At 38.7% G+C, this 21,159-nt stretch overlaps 1 protein-coding gene across 1 annotated transcript in view; it reads left to right on the forward strand.

The window, feature by feature from the left end:
* Nucleotides 1-21,159, forward strand: part of SLC9A9 (solute carrier family 9 member A9) — a 670,517-nt gene that overhangs the window by 326,685 nt on the left and 322,673 nt on the right. Inside the window, exon 9 of the mRNA XM_023739363.1 lies at nucleotides 20,984-21,072. Coding sequence (XP_023595131.1) covers nucleotides 20,984-21,072 — 89 coding nt within the window. The remainder of the gene's footprint in view (nucleotides 1-20,983; nucleotides 21,073-21,159) is intronic.

Below are 21,159 nucleotides of genomic sequence, written 5' to 3' on the forward strand. Positions count from 1 at the left end.
AGGATCCATCTGACATCAGCAATGATATTCCTCATTCCATGTCCTCTTCTGAATCTGGCTTGAATTTCTGGTAGTTCTCTGTTGATGTACTGCTACAGCTGCTTTTGAATGATCTTCAGCAAAATTTTACTTGCGTGTGATATTAATGATATTGTTCAATAATTTCTGCATTCAGTTGGATCACCTTTCTTGGGAATAGGCATAAATATGGATCTCTTCCAGTTGGTTAGCCAGGTAGCTGTCTTCCAAATTTCTTGGTATACACGAATGAGCACTTCCATCGCTGCATGAGTTTATTGAAACATCTCAATTGGTATTCCGTCAGTTCCTGGAGACTTTTTTTTTTTTTTGGCCAATGCCTTCAGTGCAGCTTGGACTTCTTCCTTCAGTACTGTCAGTTCCTGATCATGTGCTACCTCCTGAAATGGTGAAATGTAGACAAATTCTTTTTGGTATAGTCACTCTTTGTATTCCCTCTGTCTTCTTCTGATGCTTCCTGTGACATTTAATATTTTCCCCGTAGAATCCTTCAGTATTGCAATTTGAAGCTTGAATTTTTTCTTCAGTTCTTTCAGCTTGAGAAATGCTGTGCGTGTTCTTTCCTTTTGGTCTTCTAACTCCAGGTCTTTGCACATGTCATTATAATTCTTTACTTTGTCTTCTTGAGCCGCCCTTTGAAATCTTCTGTTCAGCTCTTTTACTTCATCATTTCTTCCTTTTGCTTTAGCTACTTGACATTCAAGAGCAAGTTTCAAGGTCTCTTCTGACATCCATTTTGGTCTTTTCCTTCTTTCCTGTCTTTTTAATGATCTCTTACTTTCTTCATGTATGATGTCCTTGATGTCATTCCACAACTCATCTTGTCTTCGGTCATTAGTGTTCAACTTGTCAAATCTATTCTTGAGATAGTCACTAAATTCAGGTGGGATATACTCAAGGTTGTACTTTGACTCTCATAAACTTGTTCTAATTTTCTTCAGTTTCAACTTGAACTTGCATATGAGCAATTGATGATCTGTTCTGCAGCCAGCCCCTGGCCTTCTTCTGACTGATGACATTGAGCTTTTCCATAGTCTCTTTCCACAGAGGTAGTCGATTTGATTCCTGTGTATTCCATCAGGCAAGGTCCATGCGTATAGTTGCCATCTATATTGTTGAAAAAAGGTATTTGCAATGACGAAGTCATCGGTCTTGCAAAATTCTATCATGCGATCTCCGGCATCATTTCTATCACTCAGGCCATATTTTCCAACTACTGATCCTTCTTCTTTACAGCTTTCTCATTTCAATCACCATTAATTATCGATGCATCCTGATTGCATGTTCCATCAATTTCATACTGCAGAAGTTGGTAAAAATCTTCAATTTCTTCATCTTTGCCGTTAGTGGTTGGTGTGTAAATTTGAATAATATTCATATTAACTGCTCTTCCTTGTAGGTATACGGATATTATCCTATCACTGACAGCATTTGTACTTCAAGATAGATCTTGAAATGTTCTTTTTGACAATGAATACAACACCATTCTTCTTCAAGTTGTCATTCCCGGCATAGTAGACCATATAATTGTCTGATTCAAAATGGCCAATACCAGTCGATTTCAGCTCACTAATGCCTAGGATATAGATGTTTTTTGCATTCCATCTCATTTTTGACAATTTCCAATTATCCTAGATTCGTACTTCGTACATTCCATGTTCCAGTTATTAATGGATGTTTGCAGCTGTTTCTTCTCATTTTGAGTTCTGCCACATCAGCAAATGAAGGTCCTGAAAGCTTGACTCCATCCATGTCATTAAGGTCAACTCTACTTTGAGGTGACAGCTCTTCTCCAACTGTATTTTGAGTGCCTTCCAACCTGAGGGGCTCATCTTCCAGCAGTATATCAGACAATGTTCTGCTGCTATTCATAAGGTTTTCACTGGCTAAATCTTTTCGGAAGTAGACCGCCGGGTCCTTCTTCCTAGTCCATCTCAGTCTGGGAGCTCAGATGGAGAGCCATTTTTCATATGGTCATTTCTCGTATCAATCTTCAATAAAATCTGAGGATGAGGAATCAAATTATAATTCTCTGAGGCTATTTCAATGTATGATAAAATCCTCCTAGTTCTAGTTTACAGATAAATTAATTTGATGTGAAGCTAGAACCTAGAAATCTTTAAAAAAAATAAAGCACCTAACGAATGAATATACAGCAGTGAATATAGTAAACTAAAATGGAACAGACTATTAAATAGTGTGTGTTAACTGTAGAGATAACCAGCAATCATGGGGTCTTGCTTGCATTCTAACAACACATCATGTAAGTTATAGGGATGAGGTTAACATAATGCAGTGGTTTCTGAGCAGAATTCCCCAAAGCCCTGACATTTCAAGGGACTCCCACCAAGTTAGTTAGCAGGGCTGTATGTTTGCCATCCCCACTTCTGTCCAAAAAACACCACTTTTATTGTTTCTGTTGGTTTTAGGTTTACACAAAAGACTTTATTTGGGAAAAAAACAAAAAGATCTCTGCTGCTTTAAACAAAACACATCTGTTTCTAACTAAAAACATATTTTTAATTTTTTTACTGCATAAGTAGTGCATATTCATTGTAGAAAATTTAGAAAATGCAGATGCACAGAAGGAAATAGAACTGGAATCACCTGTATTCTTACTGCTCATTAATAACTATTATTAATATTTGGCTGTGCCCATCTAATTATATACATATATTTGATCTGCATTCAATACATGCAATTATATTTTTATTTTTAAGTAACTTGCTTTTTTCACTCAATAATTTATAGTTAAAATTTTTTGTGGCATTAAATATTCTTCTGTATTATTGTTTTTAATGGCTGCCTAGTACTACATCACAGCCCTGGTGGTGCAGTGGTGAAGAGCTCAGCTGCTAACCAAAAGGTCAGCAGTTCGAATCCACCAGCTGCTCCATGGAAACCCTATGGGGCAGTTCTACTCTGTCCTGTAGATTCGCTATGAGTCAGAATTGACTTGACGGCACCAAACAACAACAACAACAACAGTACTACATCATATGAGTTTTCCATAAATTTATTCTACCAAACTTTGGATTGTTTATGGTTTTTAATATTATTAGTATTATTATAATAATGGTTATAGCTAGATTATGGAGTTTTATTTATATAACTGCCTAAAAGTAATAAAATTTCCAGATTAGTAGGAAAGCAAAAATTATAAGATTTTGGAGAAAGTCATCCAAATTGTCCTCTAGAAGGTTTGCATGACTTTATATTTCCACCAGCAATGTAAGAGCAAGTTCATTCACTCACATCTTCACCATACAAAATCTTACTAATCACTGCTAATTTGATCATCATCAAGTTCCATTTTATTCTAATTTACATTTATTATATTAGTGAGGACAAGCATTTTAATTACATGTCATTGGCCATTTGTATTTCTTTTTCTGGTGAACTACCTGTTTATGTCCTTTGTCTTTTCCTCCGATTGAGATGATTATCTTTGTCAAGTTCAATTTTAAGAACTCTTTATCTATTAAGAAAGCTAACCTTTGACTGTCATGAAGGCCATAAACATTCTCCAATTTTGTGATTATTCCTTTTAAATATGTTATGTTTTGCTGGTTTAGGTACAGGAAAGTGTTGGTATAGACCTTCTCAAGTTGTATGTGGTTAACTTTATTCCTCGCTCCCCTTTCTGGGTTCTGCTTAGAAAGCCCAAGATTTTATTAATGATAATGTATAATTTCTTTTAATAGTTTTCTGGTTTTATTTTTACACTGGAATCCAACTAGAATTTGTTGTGTAATGAGGTGTGGGTATTATTTATTTTTTTCCCCAGATAGTTACCCATTTGCCCTAACATCCTTCACCCTTTTCCTATTAATTTAAAATATAATGACTATGAGTATATGTGCATGTATGTACATGTATGTTCTGAGCTTTCTGTTGTTCCAGTGAGCTTTTGATCTTCACTGTTTTAATTATTCTAGATTTACGATTCATTTTACTGTGTAGCAGATAAAGCCCCCTCCCCATTTTCAGAAGTTTCTTTGCTATACTTATATATTATTATTCCAAATGGACTTGAAAATAACATTGTTAGGTTCCAAACAGAAAATCATGATATGGTTGGGTTACATTTTTAGATTAATTTGAATAGAAGTGATGTTTTTATAATCTTGAGTCTTCCCACCCAGGAATATGTTATGTGTCTCCATTATTCAAGTCTTCTTTTATGGCCCTCAGTAAATTTTTATAGTTGTCTTCACATTGGGCCTACAATTTCTTGTTAAGTGCCTTTTTAGGGACAGTATTTTATATTTTTGTATGCTGTAATGAATGGGAACTTCTTCCGTAATAGTTTCCAACTGGTTATTGTTTGTATATGTGCATTTAGATTTCAATACACTATTTAACTTACCCTTTATAGTTCTGGAGTGTAGAACTTCAGCTGATGTGTAGAATTAAGATTGATGGACAGAAGTCGTATTAGACTATCAGGTACACAGGAGCCTTATCAGCATGAGCACAGTGGCTGAGACATTGTAGGCACTCAATAAATACCTTTTGAGTGGTGGAATAAATGATTCTTGTCAATAAAGACTTCCATTAAGTGAATAACAGATTGCTTTATAAGGTAATGAGTACCCTGTACCTGATAACATTCCTGCAAATTCTATAGACTGGCTGGTCAAGATTTTCTAGAGCAGATCCACACATCAACTGGAGGGTGTATCATAAATTTCATTAATCTACAACTTCATTTTTGAAACTTTTAACTTAAAATAGAAATATGTATACGTAGGGAGACAAGAGTCTTGTCTAGAGGAATGTGGTGGGCATCTGCTGGTTTTGACTGCCCAAGATCTACTCTCACTGGTAATAGCATCCTGATGTTACTTAGGATGCTACTACTGCTCCATTGGATATCATCTTGTTAATCAAGGTGCCCCACCCTCCCCTGCCCAGGAGAATGGGGACATCCGAAGATGGGCTAACCAGACACTCTCTCCATGGGACATGAACCTTTAGGAGGCAAATAGAAGGATATATAACTGTTGGCACCTGTTCTTTCCAAAAGCAGAGCCCTGTTGAAACTATTTAGCATTGCCACCATCTCTCTGGAGCTGCCCTGAGAGCTCCTTACTGAACATTACCACACTTCCTTCCAGTAAGTTCCTTTCTAGGTATGTTAACCATACCCATTGCCATCGAGTCGATTCAAACTCATAACGACTCTATAGGACAGAGTAGAACTGCCCTATAGGGTTTCCAAGGCTGCGATCTCTACAGAAGCAGACTGCCACATCTTTCTCCCACGGAGCAGCTGGTGGGTTTGAACCGCCGACCTTTTGGTTCGCAGCCAAATGCTTAACCACTGTGCTACCAGGGCTCCTATGTTAGCCATAGTCAGTTTCTATTGCTTGCAAACAAAGAAATCAAAATGGTACAAGCGAAGGGATAATCCACGAGGAATTTCCAGAGAAGAAACTGCATAACTTGATGACAGATCAGAAGGGAAGAGACGCTCAAAGACAACACAGCTTCCAGATTGGGCTACTTGGAACCATCTTATACCAGGTGCATACTGATAGACAAAAAGAATCAAGCTTTTAAAGACAGTTTGCACAGTATCGATTATCCTTTTCAATTCAGCTTCTTATAAGATTCATTATGAGCACTTCAGTGTGGGGGGCTTACTCATTACCACATCTTCTGCGTTCACTGTCAGTTGGTACTAATTTGATGATGATCATTTGATTTATTTTGATCATCTTTTACTTCAAGGGCCACATTTGCAGCTGCCTCATCTTAGTCTGGAAATTGCATCTGCAAGTGTTCAATAGTCACATAGAAGAACTTGGTTTCATGGAAACAAGTGGCTTTTAGACATGCAAATGAAGGTTGGCATTTCTATTACTCAGAAGTCGGATTCTCTGCTATTGGAAATATACAAGTGCAGTTTGAGAAAACTTTTATTTGGGAAGTCTGGACAGAATGTAAAATGCAAGTGAGAAAAAGTCTAGGGGCTCAGCATGTGTAGCTAGAAATGGACTCTGGGAAGGACTCACAAGTGGGAGAACATAGAAGACATTGTACGTGCATGTGTCTGCCCGACTTACAAAAGCAGCCACTAAGGGACATGTCTCTGGTTTCTGGTTCTTCCTCGGACTTGCTGAGGGATTGGAATAAGCCATCCCATTAATTGGTGTCTTCATTTTCTCCACTGTTAAGGTAAAAGGATTTTATTATTTTGTAATGGAAGTACATTATGCATATTGGGAATGTGGCTTTGGAGTAAATATATGACCCTGGGGTATGCTCTCTGTGAGGTGCCTGGTCCACATGCATACCTAATTTCTGATCAGGTAGAATTTTTCTTGTGCTGGGCCTATTTTCTAGACGTCATTAGGTTACTGAGCCATTATTTTAAATTGAATATTGAAAATAATTCAGCAGTATTATTTATAGCATAATCTCTAATGGAATTGAATCCTGTCATAGAAGCTGCTTTTCGGTTTATAAAGATAACCAAAAAGCACAGCTGGACAGCTTGTTTGAAAATTCATTTTTATAATCTGTTTCCCAGCTGAGACTTTGGGGGTCAGGTTTTTGCCAGAAGCAAACTTCCAGGGACTGTCATTAAACACCCGAAGAGTAAGATTTCTAATGGCAACATTGACACTGTGTCTCTTGATTTACCTGCTTTCAGGCACTGCTGTAATAAAGGCTGCTTCCATTTTTAGATTCCTAGGGCATATTTTATGTCCACTGGAGGTGAAGGATAAGGAGGGGTGGCCACGGAAATACGTCATTTTCTCATCCAAAAATATTAAACAGCAGAACCTACTATTTACTTGGTTTAGAATGATTTCCACGTAAGAAAATCAACATTTAAACGTATGGAAAAAATGTACTGATTACTAAGTAATGCCGTGGGGCTTTGTAGTCTGATGTCAGAGAACAAGAGACTCTGGAGAATCTTATTCTAGGGAATAAGAGACAAAGTGTTGGAAACATTTTTAAATATAGGAAGGTAAAATCAAGTGACACTCTGACCCATTCACAAAGCAATTGACCAAAATGGCTGAAAGAAAGATGCCCTAGTTGTTCGTGCCGCCTGTCTTCTGAAAACCGACGCACACACAAGTGTCAAGTCAACCACAACACCAACAGTTACTTCATCTCAATACCATCACCCAAGCATGTTCTCCTGTTGGTGTCAAATGACAAGGGCCTAATTACATTGTCATGATAAGGGAAAGCTGACAGTTGGAAACTCAAGTCTTGCTCTCTGTCAGGTCAATTCTTGAAAGGTTTTTGTAGAATAAACAGGCAGGAAAAGGGAAACTTGGGAAAGTCTACTTTTTTTTTTTTTACAATAGACAAGGAAGGAAGATTTATAAATGAAATGAATATTAGTGGACATGTTGAGATTTCACTTGATGCAAGCTGGCTTTTTATTTCTCATCTCTATCATCTTTCAGTTTGGCAAAAATCAGTCTCAAACTATTAAGGAGACTTTTAGCTCAGAGGTGAATGTGTTCCATTTGGCTCACCACTGATGCGTTGCATGACTGGATGGAAAATATATTTCTGGATCTCAGTAAATAAAACAAATCACTAGGAGGGGATTTAGTTTGAATTGTTTCTCAAAACAAATCTGGCCAGTTTCAGCTTCTAAGTACACGTTATTAGCCGACAGCTTTTAGCTTAAAACTGCTCTTGCTTTCATATTGATGGGGCCACGTGAACCCAACGTAGTCTGCCAACAATTCACCAACAAATGAGGTGCACTGAGCATTTTCCAAGGCAAAAATAAAACCTGGAGGCTCAAAATTTTAAGCATTCAAGTTGTATTAATAGGCACCTAAAATTCTCAAGGGAATTAGTTAACCAGCACACCGAACCAAGGGCAAACATGCAGCGATGCCATCTCAATAAACACAGGTGCCGAGTACATCTCCTCGCATAATAACTCATTAACTCACACCTGCACTTTCTTGAACCAAATAGCTCATCATTTCAGTATTCAAACAACCTTGCACATGCAACTGGAGTACTGGACAAATTTATCCCTACCTTCTTCATTGTAAATGTTTTTAGTCATTATTTAACATCTTGTGGTGCCAGGAGCATGAGGAAAAAGAGAAAGTTATCCGTTCTTTCCCAAAACCCATATTCTGCACAGGCATGTAGAAAATTTTTAGGAGATAGGTGGCACAAACAACTAGCAGATAGATGATGAAAAAAGAGGAGTCCAGGATATTTCCCAGGTCCCTGTGTCACCTGGACTGATGGTTCTTTTCATTGAAATGGGAAATAGAGGTGCAGGAGAACATGCAGTAGAAAGGAGATGTAATAGTGCATTCAGGGACATTCTGGATTCTACACAAGTATGGAATGTCCACATGGAAAGGTATAATGGGCAATTAGATATGGACATCTGGGAGGAGGGTGCTCATTAAAGATTTCGGCAACATTGATATAAATGTGTTAGCTAACTCCAAGGAAATGAAATCGGAAATGAGACAAGGGGTAAGCCTGAGCTACACTAACATTTGAGATGGAAACAGAGGGATCTAAGGGAAAGAGGTTTCTTCTTCTCTAGGCCTCAAACTTATTTGCATAAATACTCACTACTAGATTATAAAGAATCTACATGGGGAATTTTTTATTTTAAATGGAAATTTAGAAACTATGGAACATAGGGCAGAATTAATTTTTTTTAAATGCATGTCTGTACTCCGCATTGGAGAAACCAAGAATAGGAACGTAGATTTATGCTATTTTCTATATTGATGTTCTTATATTCCACAGACTCATGATTAATTTGCCAACTATGGAGCTGCCAAATATGGTGAACTAGACAGTAATAGTACTCTTTAGAAACTTGGATTCTTTCATAGTCCCTGAAGGAGTTTTCCTTTTCGATAAATCTTTGACCTCTCAGTTCCAGGTTCACGTTCAGCGGTGGTGATACGGAACTTGTCAGAAGTGTCTCTTTTTACAAGATCAAAAATAAATAAAAGTGCAGCATAGAAAAATAACCTATCAGCCTTAAAACACCTCAGAGTACAATCTGGGAACAGGCACATTTTTTCATTCTCACTCGCTCTCTTTCTGTGTTCTGATGATATAATCAATATCTCCTGTCCAAAAATGCAATATTCTCCAGTCTTAGAAACCCCTCAAGTCTGCATTTAATGTCAAAGAAAATCATGCTCCATGTGATGGGCGTTTATTCTTCAGCTTCCATATCTGAAGGCTTCATCAACTTTTAATGAGAAAAGAACTACTGAATAATGCTATCAGTAGCACTGACTGTAGGTGACAATAGTTGAATAAAAAAAACTTTAAATGTTGGAAGAAAATGGACCCTGCTACTAACAAATCTAGATAAACATCTATTTGTATGTGAGGATCAGAAACTAATCTCCTGCCTTCTCTTTTCAAAACAGATAAACATTTCTTGAAATAGAGATTCATTCCTTTGACAAACCTCCGTTTGAGCATCTGCTGTCCGCTGGGCACTGCAGTGAGGTTAGAGCACACAAAGAGGATGGTGGTACACACTGCCCTTGAGGAGATCTGGGTCAAGAGAGAAAATCTAGTTGACAGAAAGTCAACGCGAAGCCATGGGGTCTCACGTGGGACCTCGTGCAGTTCTTCAATTCTATTTGCAGACCTGGAAGTAAATGTAAAAAGCAAACTATTCAGACCACAGACATTTACAATGGGAAGGTGTTTAGATGTCATCTAGAGCAGTGTTTGCCATTGTTTCTTGATTATATACTCTTATTGGCAAAAAAATAAAAGAAAATAATTTTATCATGCACCCTCATACATGTATATCTGTTTTCATTTTTGCCCACAAGGGTACTTACATTACTTGCTTTAGAACATACAAAAATACTAATTAAACATTATGACGTTCTAAATATTTTCTTCCACTCATCAGTGGGTGGTCTTGTATACTCCACTATAAAGGCCATTAATGCAGACCACCTTCACTTATGGAGGATAAGACAATGGATTTAAATTGCACAAGTCATTCAACTAGTTGTGTTGGAACTATAATTAGATAGATCCTACGTTCCTGGCTCCCAGTGTAGTATGTTTTTTCTTCTGTAATTTACAATCACACATTGAACCTTGATCATGTGAGGATGTAAATATTTTGTTGTTGTTGTTGTTGTTGGGTGCCATCGAGTTGATTCCGCCTCATGGCAACCCCATGTGACAGAGTAGAACTGCTCCATGGGGTTTTCTTGGCTATAATCTTTATGGGAGCAGATCACCAGGTCTTTCTCCCTCAGAGCCACTGGGTGGATTCAAACCACCAACCTTTCTGTTAGCAGCCGAGCACTTAACTGTTGTGCCACCAGGGCTTCTTAAGGATATTATAAGGATATAAATACATATATGGAATATTTAGTGATCTCTAATACTTACTAGGGGTTCAATGGCAGAATTCTTGTCTTCCACATAGGAAATCCAGGTTTGATTCCCAGCCAGTGCACCTCATGGGCAGCGACCGCCCATCTGTCAGTGGAGGCGTTTGTGTTGCTATGATGCTGAACAGATTTCAGTGGAGCTTCTAGACTAAGACAGACTAGGAAGAAAGGCCTGACGATCTACTTTCAAAAATCAGCCAATGAAAACCCTATGGATCACAAAGGTCGGATCCCCAACCAGTTATGTTAACATTTCATTCAGGTTGTGCATGGGGTCACCATGAGTCCAGGGCCGACTCAACAGCAGCTAACAACAACAGTGCTTTCTGAGAGCACCCAGAAGTGGGAATCACAGACAACAGTGTAAATGGTACTCTGTTAACCAAAGAGAGTTCATTGTCCTCTGACAGTTAATCTCTCTGGAAAGAGTTTACTGGCCAAGAGAATCATTATTTTTGCTAAAGAATTATGGACCTCCTCATGCTGTTTCATAAATTTCTTTGCTTGCCAGTTAATTTGAACTTAACTGTGTGCCTCTTTGTGGTTTCTCAAAACAGCTCTTTTAGCTAGTGTCAAAAAGTGTTGGTTCTAGTTGTTGCTCAGAATTGCATAAGTGAGTCCCTGCAGTCGGCCCTTTGGGGATCTTGCCCACCACTAAAATCTCACCATGGAAACACTGAAAGGCAATCTTGTGCACAAGGCATGAGTCAGAAACTCTCATTATTATTTTCTTTAGGCCACTTCCTGAATTCTTTTAGACCTCCTTTCTTATTTTAGGTCCCAGATATTTTTTGAGCAGATCCAGATATATGTACTTGATTCCATTCATCGTTGCCACAGGACTACCATGAATACAACCTGAATCCAAGATCTTAGACATGCAAAACAGTATTGCGTTTAATGACTGCTTGTTTTTCCAGCAGAGATGGAAACCAAATAATCAGATTTTATTTTTGCTGGAAAAGAAACTGTTTTGCCAGCCAAGGACAGACATACTAGGACATTTCCTAGTTCTCATTTTTATGAATACTAGTACTAATAAGGTTTGTAATACACTCCAGTACTTGTAATAATTAGTTGGAAAATTTTGCATCAAACGTATTAGTTGTTTCTACTGTAAGTTTTGTATTTAGAAAAATTGTAATTAATTAATTCAGTGTGTGTTTGTTCCCTAACCTATCACAGATTAAAACCCACATATGCTGGTAATGTTCCTGTGTCTCATAAGGCTGCTGTCTCCTTCCTCTCTCCCCTCTCTCACTGATTTCCCTGCCCTCTGCACCCCCAGATTCCTCTCACCTTTCAAGACTCGAGGGCCTTTTCATCCTTCAGGAAAATTTTCCTTATCTTTCTTCCATCTTCCCCAACCAGAAAGAAATCACTCCCCCTCAGAATCCCTGTCATTCACTGCATTCTACCTTTCATTAGATATCTTTGTGTACATGTTATCTCTATTAGGAAACATAAAGCTGCTTGAGGCCTAGCCCCAGGTTTATTCATCTTTCTGTTCCTCATAGCCAAAACCAATGCTTTTCTCATTCTGTTACCGCAGTAACGCGAATTGGAGCCACCTGCCGCAATAGCCAATTCTGAGACGGGGTGAGGTGAGCAGCAAGAGGTTTATTATATATCAATATATAGGAGACAGAGGGGAATAGATTCCTCCGAAAAACCCGTCTCCCCCACTAGGGATTGGCTGAAGACTTTTATAAGAACAGGATTATGGGTCTTAGAAGTTTGTGTTAGCTCTGCCTTGAGGTGGTCATGTCTCGGATGAGTTAATCTTCTACTGGTATTCTTGGGGGTTATCTGGCAACATCCTGGTTTTCTTGTCACAAGATTGGTGCTTTGTTCGGTTTTTCGTCCTTAGATCATTATCACTTGTTTTCCACCCTTCAAGGAGGAACATCGGTTAATCTTAAACCTTTTGTGGACACTGGAATGGGAGGGAAAGACAAGATCATGAGACAACGTGGGGATTAGCAATGGGGAGGAAATAATAGTGAGCCAGGCTTATGCAGCTTCTTCCAGTTCTACACCCTCAACAGACAAAGAGTAATTGAGTGGATGAACAGCAAATACCCAAGCTAACTCACCAGAGTCTGGCACTTAACTCAAGTAATTGTCTGAGCTTAGATTACTAGGAGTAAGAAGCACATTTTCACCTGCTTTCCTTGATGCAAGAGCTAAATGAGTAGAGAAGGCAACAAATACTGAGAAAGAGCATAGAATGTACAAGGCATGTACTAGATGCTTTGCATTGTATGTCCCAGCAACTTGTGAGATAGAAAATGTTGTTGTGTTTATCTGTAGAGTGAACTTCACTAAGTTATTCTTTCTTTTAATGATTTCTTCCTTCATTTACTTGCTATGATAATTACAGCACCTTACTTACGTATTAGTATTTGGTTTATAAAGCATTTTAATGTCCAGCATCTTATTTTATACTCAGAACAGCCCTATGAGGCAGGTGGGTGCTAGATGAGAAAATTGAGTCTCAGAAAGGTGAAGCAATTGATCAACATGACCCACTTTATACCGGCAGCCATGGCCAGAGAATGGCATCATGGGAAGTTTGGAGACTTGAGGCAACCTGGGGAGGAAGAGGCCAAGGTCCACACTATTGTTTTACAACTCTTAATTTTACTGACAAAGTTTACTTTGTTTATATGTTCTCTTTCACTATTTTTTGATTAAGTTTTTTATTCTACTTTCTTTGAGTCCATTTTTGTGTCTCTTTCTGGCTTCTTGAGGTAAATAGTGCATTTATTTTCAACCTGTGTTTTTTTTCCCTAATAAAATACATGTAAGGCTATTAATTTTCTTCTGAATAATTCTTTGTCTTTATCCAGTAGGTTTCGATAGGGAATGTACTGTATGCTCATTGCTATTCATTTCTAAAGAAGCTGAAATTATAAATTTGATTTCATCTTCAACCCCAATTTTATTTAATAGAATGATTTTAAAATCCCAAATGGATACATTTATTTAGTGATGCTTATTTGTTAATTTCCAATTTTATAACATTGTGTTCAAAGTATGTGATCTGTTTGCTTTCTTTTTGGTAGGGGGAGAGAATTTATTGAACTATTTGATGGTAAAATATATAGTTAATCTTATTCCATATAAGTAATTTATTTATCATTCTAGTATTGTTGAGATTTAAATACATAATTTAATTATATATTTAATTGTATAGTTAAATATATAATTTAAAAATTTTAAAACTCCTCAACTATCCTTGGTGGATAATTGATCTGTGAAACTATAATTATTTCATAGAACCATGTCAATTCTAGAAAGACAGACGGATAAATAGATAAGATAGAACACAAAAATATAATTCTAAAACATTTTTCAAAGTTAGCAAAAAGATACTTATAAGCCAAGGGAAAAAAATAACAAAAATTGTTTTGGTCCTGAGGGACTATTTCTAATTGTTCCTAGATGCTCAAGTCTCTTTTTAGGACTATTCAAGGCCAAAACCAAGGCCAACGCCATGCCATAGCATGGGTTAGTTGATTACTTCATACCAAAGTGTTGGCCAGAGACCTGCCTATCAAAGTTTGGCCCAAGGATCAGCCGCATGGACATCACGTGGTTGTCTAAATGTGGAATCTAGGGCCCCATTCCAAACCTCCTGAGTTAGAATCTGCAAATTAACAAGATCCCCAGGTAACGTGGGTATACATTAATGTTTAAAATCACTGGATCATGTTCTGAAATCTCTCTTGCCTAATCAGGATAAGCTGCAGATTCTTGGACCACAGTTGCACGTAAGATGGAGTTAAGTGGCTTCTGGTGTACGGACAGGACGGTGATATAAGCTGTAAATTAAACATATCCTGGGAATGACGAGGACAATCATACACAGAAGGGTGAGAAATAATAGTAACCGGAGAATGAAAAAAAAGAGAAGAAAGGAAGCATGTTACTGGGAGGTAAACTGCCTCTGTCACTTGGACCATGAACATCAGAAGTCACCTTTTTCAGTGTCCATCGACTTCGGTTTCCTGTCTAGAGATTTCGAAACATCCTTTTCTACACAGAGAAAACTTTCTGAGTTTATTTTTAAAATGAATAGCATATTTGAAAAAAAAGCTTTTGTGATTAGAGGGCATGATAATGACATAGGTTTTAAAATTTCACTTTTGAAGAGATGACTTTCAATTTTACCAAGCGTATTTGAAAATCTATGTTTATCTCCTGCTTACTTTTGAGAACGTTGAGCTGCCTCTATTCAAAATGTCTAAAGGTCTCATTTGGAACCAGTATTATTTCCTTGTCTTGAACTTGAAAGAAAATGTAAATGGAGGGAACTAGTGGATTCGTTAATCCTAGTGGATTAATCAAATAGTGTATAGGAAGATGAAAGAACTACAGAATTGGAGGAAATCCAGAGTTCTTTTTTTTTTTTGGGAAAAAAAAATTTCTGCAACAGCTCAGGCAGATGATTACTCAGCCAAAACATTTCAAATGATGGGGAACTTCTCACACTTCAGGACTGCCACTGTAATACAGGAGAGCTCTTGTATTTTAGAAAGATCATGGAACTGGAAATCAGAAGACACATGTTTGAATCTGGGCCATGACTCACCAGGCCTAACCCACTGCTCTCCCCAGCCACTCATCTCAATCTAGAGGCTCAAGCTCACATAACTTTTTAAAAAATACTAATCCCAGCTGTAGGTTGTTGTTGTTATTAGGTGCCGTTGAATTTGTTCCGACTCATAGCGACCCTGTGTACAACAGGACAAAACACTGCCCGGTCCTGCGCCATCCTCATGATTGTTGTTATGCTTGAGCCCATTGTTGCAGCCACCGTGTCAATCTATTTCCTTGAGGGTCTTCCTCTTTTTCACTGACTTTCCACTTTACCAAACATGATGTCCTTCTGCAGGGACTCCTCCCTCCTGACAACATGTCCAAAGTATGTGAGATGAAGTCTCACCATCCTCCCTTCTAATGAGCATTCTGGCTGTACTTCTTCCAAGACAGATTTGTTTGTTCTTCTGGAAGCACATGGTATATTCAATATTCTTCACCAACACCACAACTCAAAGGGGTCAATTCTTTGACCTTCCTTATTCACTGTCCAGTTTTTGCACGCACAGGAGATGATCGAAAACACTGTGGCTTGGGTCAGGAGCACCTTAGTCCTCAGGCTTAGGTAGGATTGAAAAGAACTTGAGCCCAGTCCTCTGGGATTTGGCACAGTGTCTCAGCTGCCTTTGGCATCCCCCATCGTCCCAGTTATAACAGGGAGAACACAAGTTGTATCTTACTTCCAATTGACAGACCCTCGCTGATTTCAAAGAACTATCAGAATTTAGAATGGGAAGGCATCTACAAGATAGTCTCAGTCAGGATTTAGTAGGAAAGCAGAAACCATTCCAGATATTTTACAGAGTTTAGTGCAGGAAATTGGTGAGCAGGTGGTGGCACTTGGGTAATGAAGAGATAGCAACTACAGGAAGCAAGTGCAAATCCTAGGACTGGAGGAGGAAAGGGAAGAGAATCTAGAAGCTCCTCAGAAGGAACCACTGAGCTAGGACCCAGACCTCTGAGAATAATGCCCTGCTGCTGCTGATGTCTCTGAGGGGTTGCCATGAGGCTAGTTCTGAATTCTGGGGGGGGAAAAAAGAGGCTGGAACCAACTGCCAAAACCAGGGTGAAGAGCCATTGTTGAAATGAAGCTGACAGTATCAGCAGGCAAACAGGAAGGAGAAAGTCCTCTCTCCTCCTACGTTCTAGTCTTCCTCTGGTGTGCCATGTTGGCAGAGCCTGACAGAGAGCCTCTGGCAAAGAACAAATGTGGTTTGCAGCCCCAGCTCCAGGATCACAGCGAGTGGAGAAGGGTGGGTTTGGAGCTGAGATGCTGGTTTGCTGACTAGCCCCAAGAACACTTGGTCTCCCACATCATTTTTACACATGAGAACCTGAGATCCAGCACATTTAAGAGAGTTACCTGGGGCCCATATTTCAGTGGCACAACCAGTTCTAGCAGAGAAGGTGTGGGTATGTAAAATGTAATGACAATTAACATGTGCATGTATAATGCAGAAAACTGTCAACTCAGAATCTGTTTGGATGGCAGAGAATTTTATAGATTATAAATGTATTTGGATAAGATGTTTTTTAAAATGTGTTTTGGCTTGTAAAGGTCATACTAATTATGGTAATTTATATGAATTAATTACTAAGCTACATAATTATGATTGTGTATGCCAATACTAAGGGTCAAATCAACTTTGTTGTTTTACTTTAATTACAATACCAAGCCTCTGGTCATATTGGCACACTCTTCATTGTTTGTTGTTGTGTGTGTAGATACGTCACTAAAACTAAGAAAGTATTTAGAGGGAACATCACTGTAATTGTCCTAATCAGGGCAGGGATACTAGGGAAAATATCTTCCTATGAGAAGCACAGAGAGCTTGTAATCTTCATCAGCAAACCTCTGGCTATTTCCCTGGGACATAAGAAATGTTACTGTAGTTTGTTTATTTGTTTGTTTTTGTTAAGTACAAATATACACAACAAAACATAGACTATTTCAATGTTTTTTGCATGTACAAAAATGTCAGTGACTTCAATTACATTCACCATGTTATACAATCATCACCACTGTCGTTTTCCAGTTTTTTCCATCATGCTTAACAGAAACTCAGTGCCCCCTAGGGAATGACTCCCCCTGTTGCCCTCCCTCCTGAACCTGGTAACCACTGATAAACCTTGGTCTCTATACATTTGCCAGTTCTAGATAAGATACGATTTTATTTTAGATGGCTTAAAATCGTCTTATCTGCTGCAAAAGATCTCTTCAAAGTGTTAAAAAGCAAAAATGTCACTTTAAGGACTAAGGCATGCCTGACCTAAGCCATGGTGTTTTCAGTTACCTCATATGCATCCAAAAGCTGGACAATGATTAAGGAAGACCAAGAAGAATCATTTGAATTATGGTGGTGGTGAAGAATATTGAATATACCATGGACTGCCAGAAGAACAAACAAATCTGTCTTGGAAGGAGTACAGATAGAACATGCATTAGAAGTGGGATGGTGAGACTTTGACTCACGTACTTTGGACATGTTATCAGGAAGGACCAGTCTCTGGAAAAGGACATCATGCTTGGTAGAGTAGAGCATCAGCAAAAATGAGGAAGAAACTCAATGAGATGGATTGACACAGTGGCTGCAACAATGGGCTCGAGCATAACAACGATTATGAGGATGGCGTAGGACCCAGCAGTGGTTTGTTCTGTTGTACATAGGGTCACTATGAGTCAGAACTGGCTTGATGGCACCTAACAACAATAAGATCACCTTGAAACATCCACTAATGATCTAATACAAGCAGAAAAGAATAGGGAGTCTGGAATTTTGGAGCCAAATGCTTTAATTTGAATCTCAGTTCTGCCACTTCCAAAGTGACCTTGAATGAGTTAGTTTCTTACTAGTAACATGGGGATGGGAGTGTTCATTTATTTATTCAACAAAATAGTTACTGAGCACCTGCTATCTGCCCCATACTGCTCTAGGGGTTAGGGACCAGTGAACCCTCCTGCCCTGAATGAGCTTACATTGCAGTGAGGGAAGGCAGATAATGAACATATAGATGTGTAAAATGTTAGGTGCAGAGAAATATGGAGAAAAACAAGCAGGATAGGCAGATAGAGGAAAATGAAAGGGGACAGTTTTTGTGTATATTTGTACATAACAAACCTATTGCCACTGAGTCAATTTCAACTCATAGCAACCTATAGAATAGAGTAGAACTGCCTCATAGTGTTTCCAAGGCTGTAGATCTTTACGGAAGCAGACTGCCACATCTTTCTCCCATGGAACGGCTGGTGGGTTCAAACCAGCAACCTTTCAGTTAGCAGCTGAGTGCTTAACCCACTGTGCCACTAGGGCTCCAGGAGGAAAGTAGGGGACGCCAATCAGGAGGTTATTGCTGTAATCCAGGTAAGGATGATGGTGGCTTGGATAAGGAGGTTAGGGTTGGAGGTGTTGAGAAGTGGTTGGGCTCAGGGTAAGTTTCAAAGGATGATCCAACAAGATTGCTGATGTCCAGTAAGAGAGGAAAATTAAAGGATGATCCTAATGTTTTGTCTGGAGCAGCAGGAAGAAGGGAGATGCTATTACTGAGAAGGGGAAAATGGAGAGAACCAGTTGCCATTGAGTCAACTCGGACTCATGGCATCCCCATGTGTGTCAGAGTAAAACTGTGCTCCATAGGGTTTTCAATGACTTGAGTTTTCGGGAGTAGAATGCCATGCCTTTCTTCCAAGGTGCCTCTGGGTGAACTGGACTTGAACCTCCAACCTTTTGGTTAGCAGCTGAGTGTATTAACTGTTTATATCACCCAGGGAGCCAAGACAGTGTGAGGGCCTCTTAATTGTGGTAAGCCTATTGCAAGGTAATGAATCCGTGCAATAAATAAGGCGATATAAATGAAATTAGCACAGTAGGTATTCACTCAATCTTCCCTGTTCTTTATAACACTTGTTTGTTACTTATCCTTGTTCTCAGAATGAATTTATTCACTACCCACCCTTCCCCCTTTTTATTCACTACTTCTCCACAGATCAATACATAGTCAGAATAGTTCCAGAGCAGTGAGAGGGTCAGCTAAAACCTCACCCAGAAAGAACCAGCAACAGGTTACAGAACCAGCAGAAACAGATAAATCATATTTTTAAATAAATAAAGAGAAATATTTGATGCCAAAACAGCATGCACAGCCATCTTCCTAAGCCTTGAGGTTACTTCAAGTGCTTCCACACCCTAAAAATTGCCCTGGTATTGGTTGTTTTTTAATAGAAACTCTATGAAGAGTGAAATATAATATTTTATAAGCATTTTTCTTAGAATTTCTGAAGAGATACTAAGTAATTAAAGTTACAAAAGAAGCTGCAGAAATGCTTCCTGAATATATATTTCTTGGCAAAATTTCCTGGTTGTTTTTATTCTTTTGGCTTAAAATTTTGAAGCATAATATTAAAATGAAATAAATAATGTAAATGTCTATGCCCTTGTATTATGTAAATCTATGTTAGCAATATTTTATCTAACATCGAACTGAAAAATAACCAACATGTAAATAAATCCATACAGTCTACATATTAAAAAATAAGGTCGGTTCTTTAAATTTTTATTGCAGATCCACTTGAAATGTCAGTATTCAGTTCACATATCCCTATACTCTTAAGAATCATCAGCATTTAATTTATGAGTGTTTTTAGTTGAAAAGATTCTGCTGCTTAAAATTCAATTCAAGCTCCTTCGTCTGAGTTGAGGAATACTTATATCTTGTATTTTTCCCAAAGCCCTCCTCCATGCCAAATTTCCCATAATTAATCTAATCTTTGATCCAAAATAGAGTTCAACCCCCACTCCCTACCCACCCCAGTCCAGGGACAAATAACACATTTGCCCCATGGTTGCTGCTCCTCTGTGCCCAGGGAGCATCTAGTGTACATGTGACTCCATGTAGCCTATAAAGCTGTGTATGTTATTATTGTTCTTGTTAGTTGCCATATGGTTAGCCCCTGACTCATGGTGACCCCATGAACAATGGAAGGAAATGCTGCCAGGTCTTGCACCATCCCCATGATCAGTTGCGGATAAGACCTTTGTGATCCTTAGGTTTTCATTGGCCTTTCTTCTAGTCCATCTTAGTCTCGAAGCTCCACTGAAACCTGTTCAGCATCACAGCACTGACAGATGGGCATTGGCTGCCCATAAAGTACATTGGCCAGGAATCAAATCGGGTCTCCCACATAGAAGGCAAGAATTCTACCACTGAAACACCAATTTCTAAAGCTGGGTATTATGGTGAAATAAGAAATAAGTCCTGCAGCCAGCCAAGGAACAGCTGAGAGCCCACTTGCTGGTAGGAACACAAGAGCAAACTGGCCTGCCTTAAGGGAGTGGGTGCCTTGGGTGTATTCACTAAATTATTCAGCAGAAGAAAGACTGAGTGCTCAGCTTTGCCAAGTAGATATAGAGCAAACAAAGACCTCTCTCTCTTGCTTGGCAAGTAGGACCATTGGCAGGGGCAACAAAACCCTTGTAGATGTCTTAAGTGTGTGACTCATGGATTTTAATCCTGAATTATGGTATGACAGAAACCTCTTCAGACTCCCCAAGTTACACAGTGGGAAGCAAATATCTTAGAGCTATTATGCCAGCTTTTAGTGTAAAATGCAGCAAAGTAGTTGGCCCTGGCAATGAGAAGTCCAGAGTTGACTATACAGCCTTTTGTCCATGTGCTTCCAACTCTAACTTTCCTAACTGATCAGGGATACAATTATCCCCAGGAAAAATCTATTTCTTAATGCTTTTCTGTAGTTTGATCCTAGAAGACCTGTGTTTAAAGCAAGTAGCAAGATATACCTCGGTTCCATTATCATGGTAACTATTAGCAGTTTTAACTTTCCTGACACCAAGTCCATTTTCAAGCTGGGCTATCCCTACCCTTTGACTTAGACAGGAAAGAAACGTGGTTTTGACTGTTCTGTTTTTGAATTTCAGGGATAGTTGCTGTACTTTTCTGCGGAGTCACCCAGGCACATTATACCTACAACAATCTGTCGTCGGATTCGAAAATGAGGACTAAACAGGTAAGAGGAAGGAAAAACATCCCTACAGTCTGTCTCCTTTCTCAGGGTAATGGTTACGTAGCAATTCTGGCAGTGAACTCGGAAGGA

The sequence above is a fragment of the Trichechus manatus genome, unplaced genomic scaffold (assembly GCF_000243295.1).
Source record: "Trichechus manatus latirostris isolate Lorelei unplaced genomic scaffold, TriManLat1.0 scaffold00132, whole genome shotgun sequence".
In the NCBI taxonomy this organism is placed as follows: Eukaryota; Metazoa; Chordata; class Mammalia; order Sirenia; family Trichechidae; genus Trichechus; species Trichechus manatus.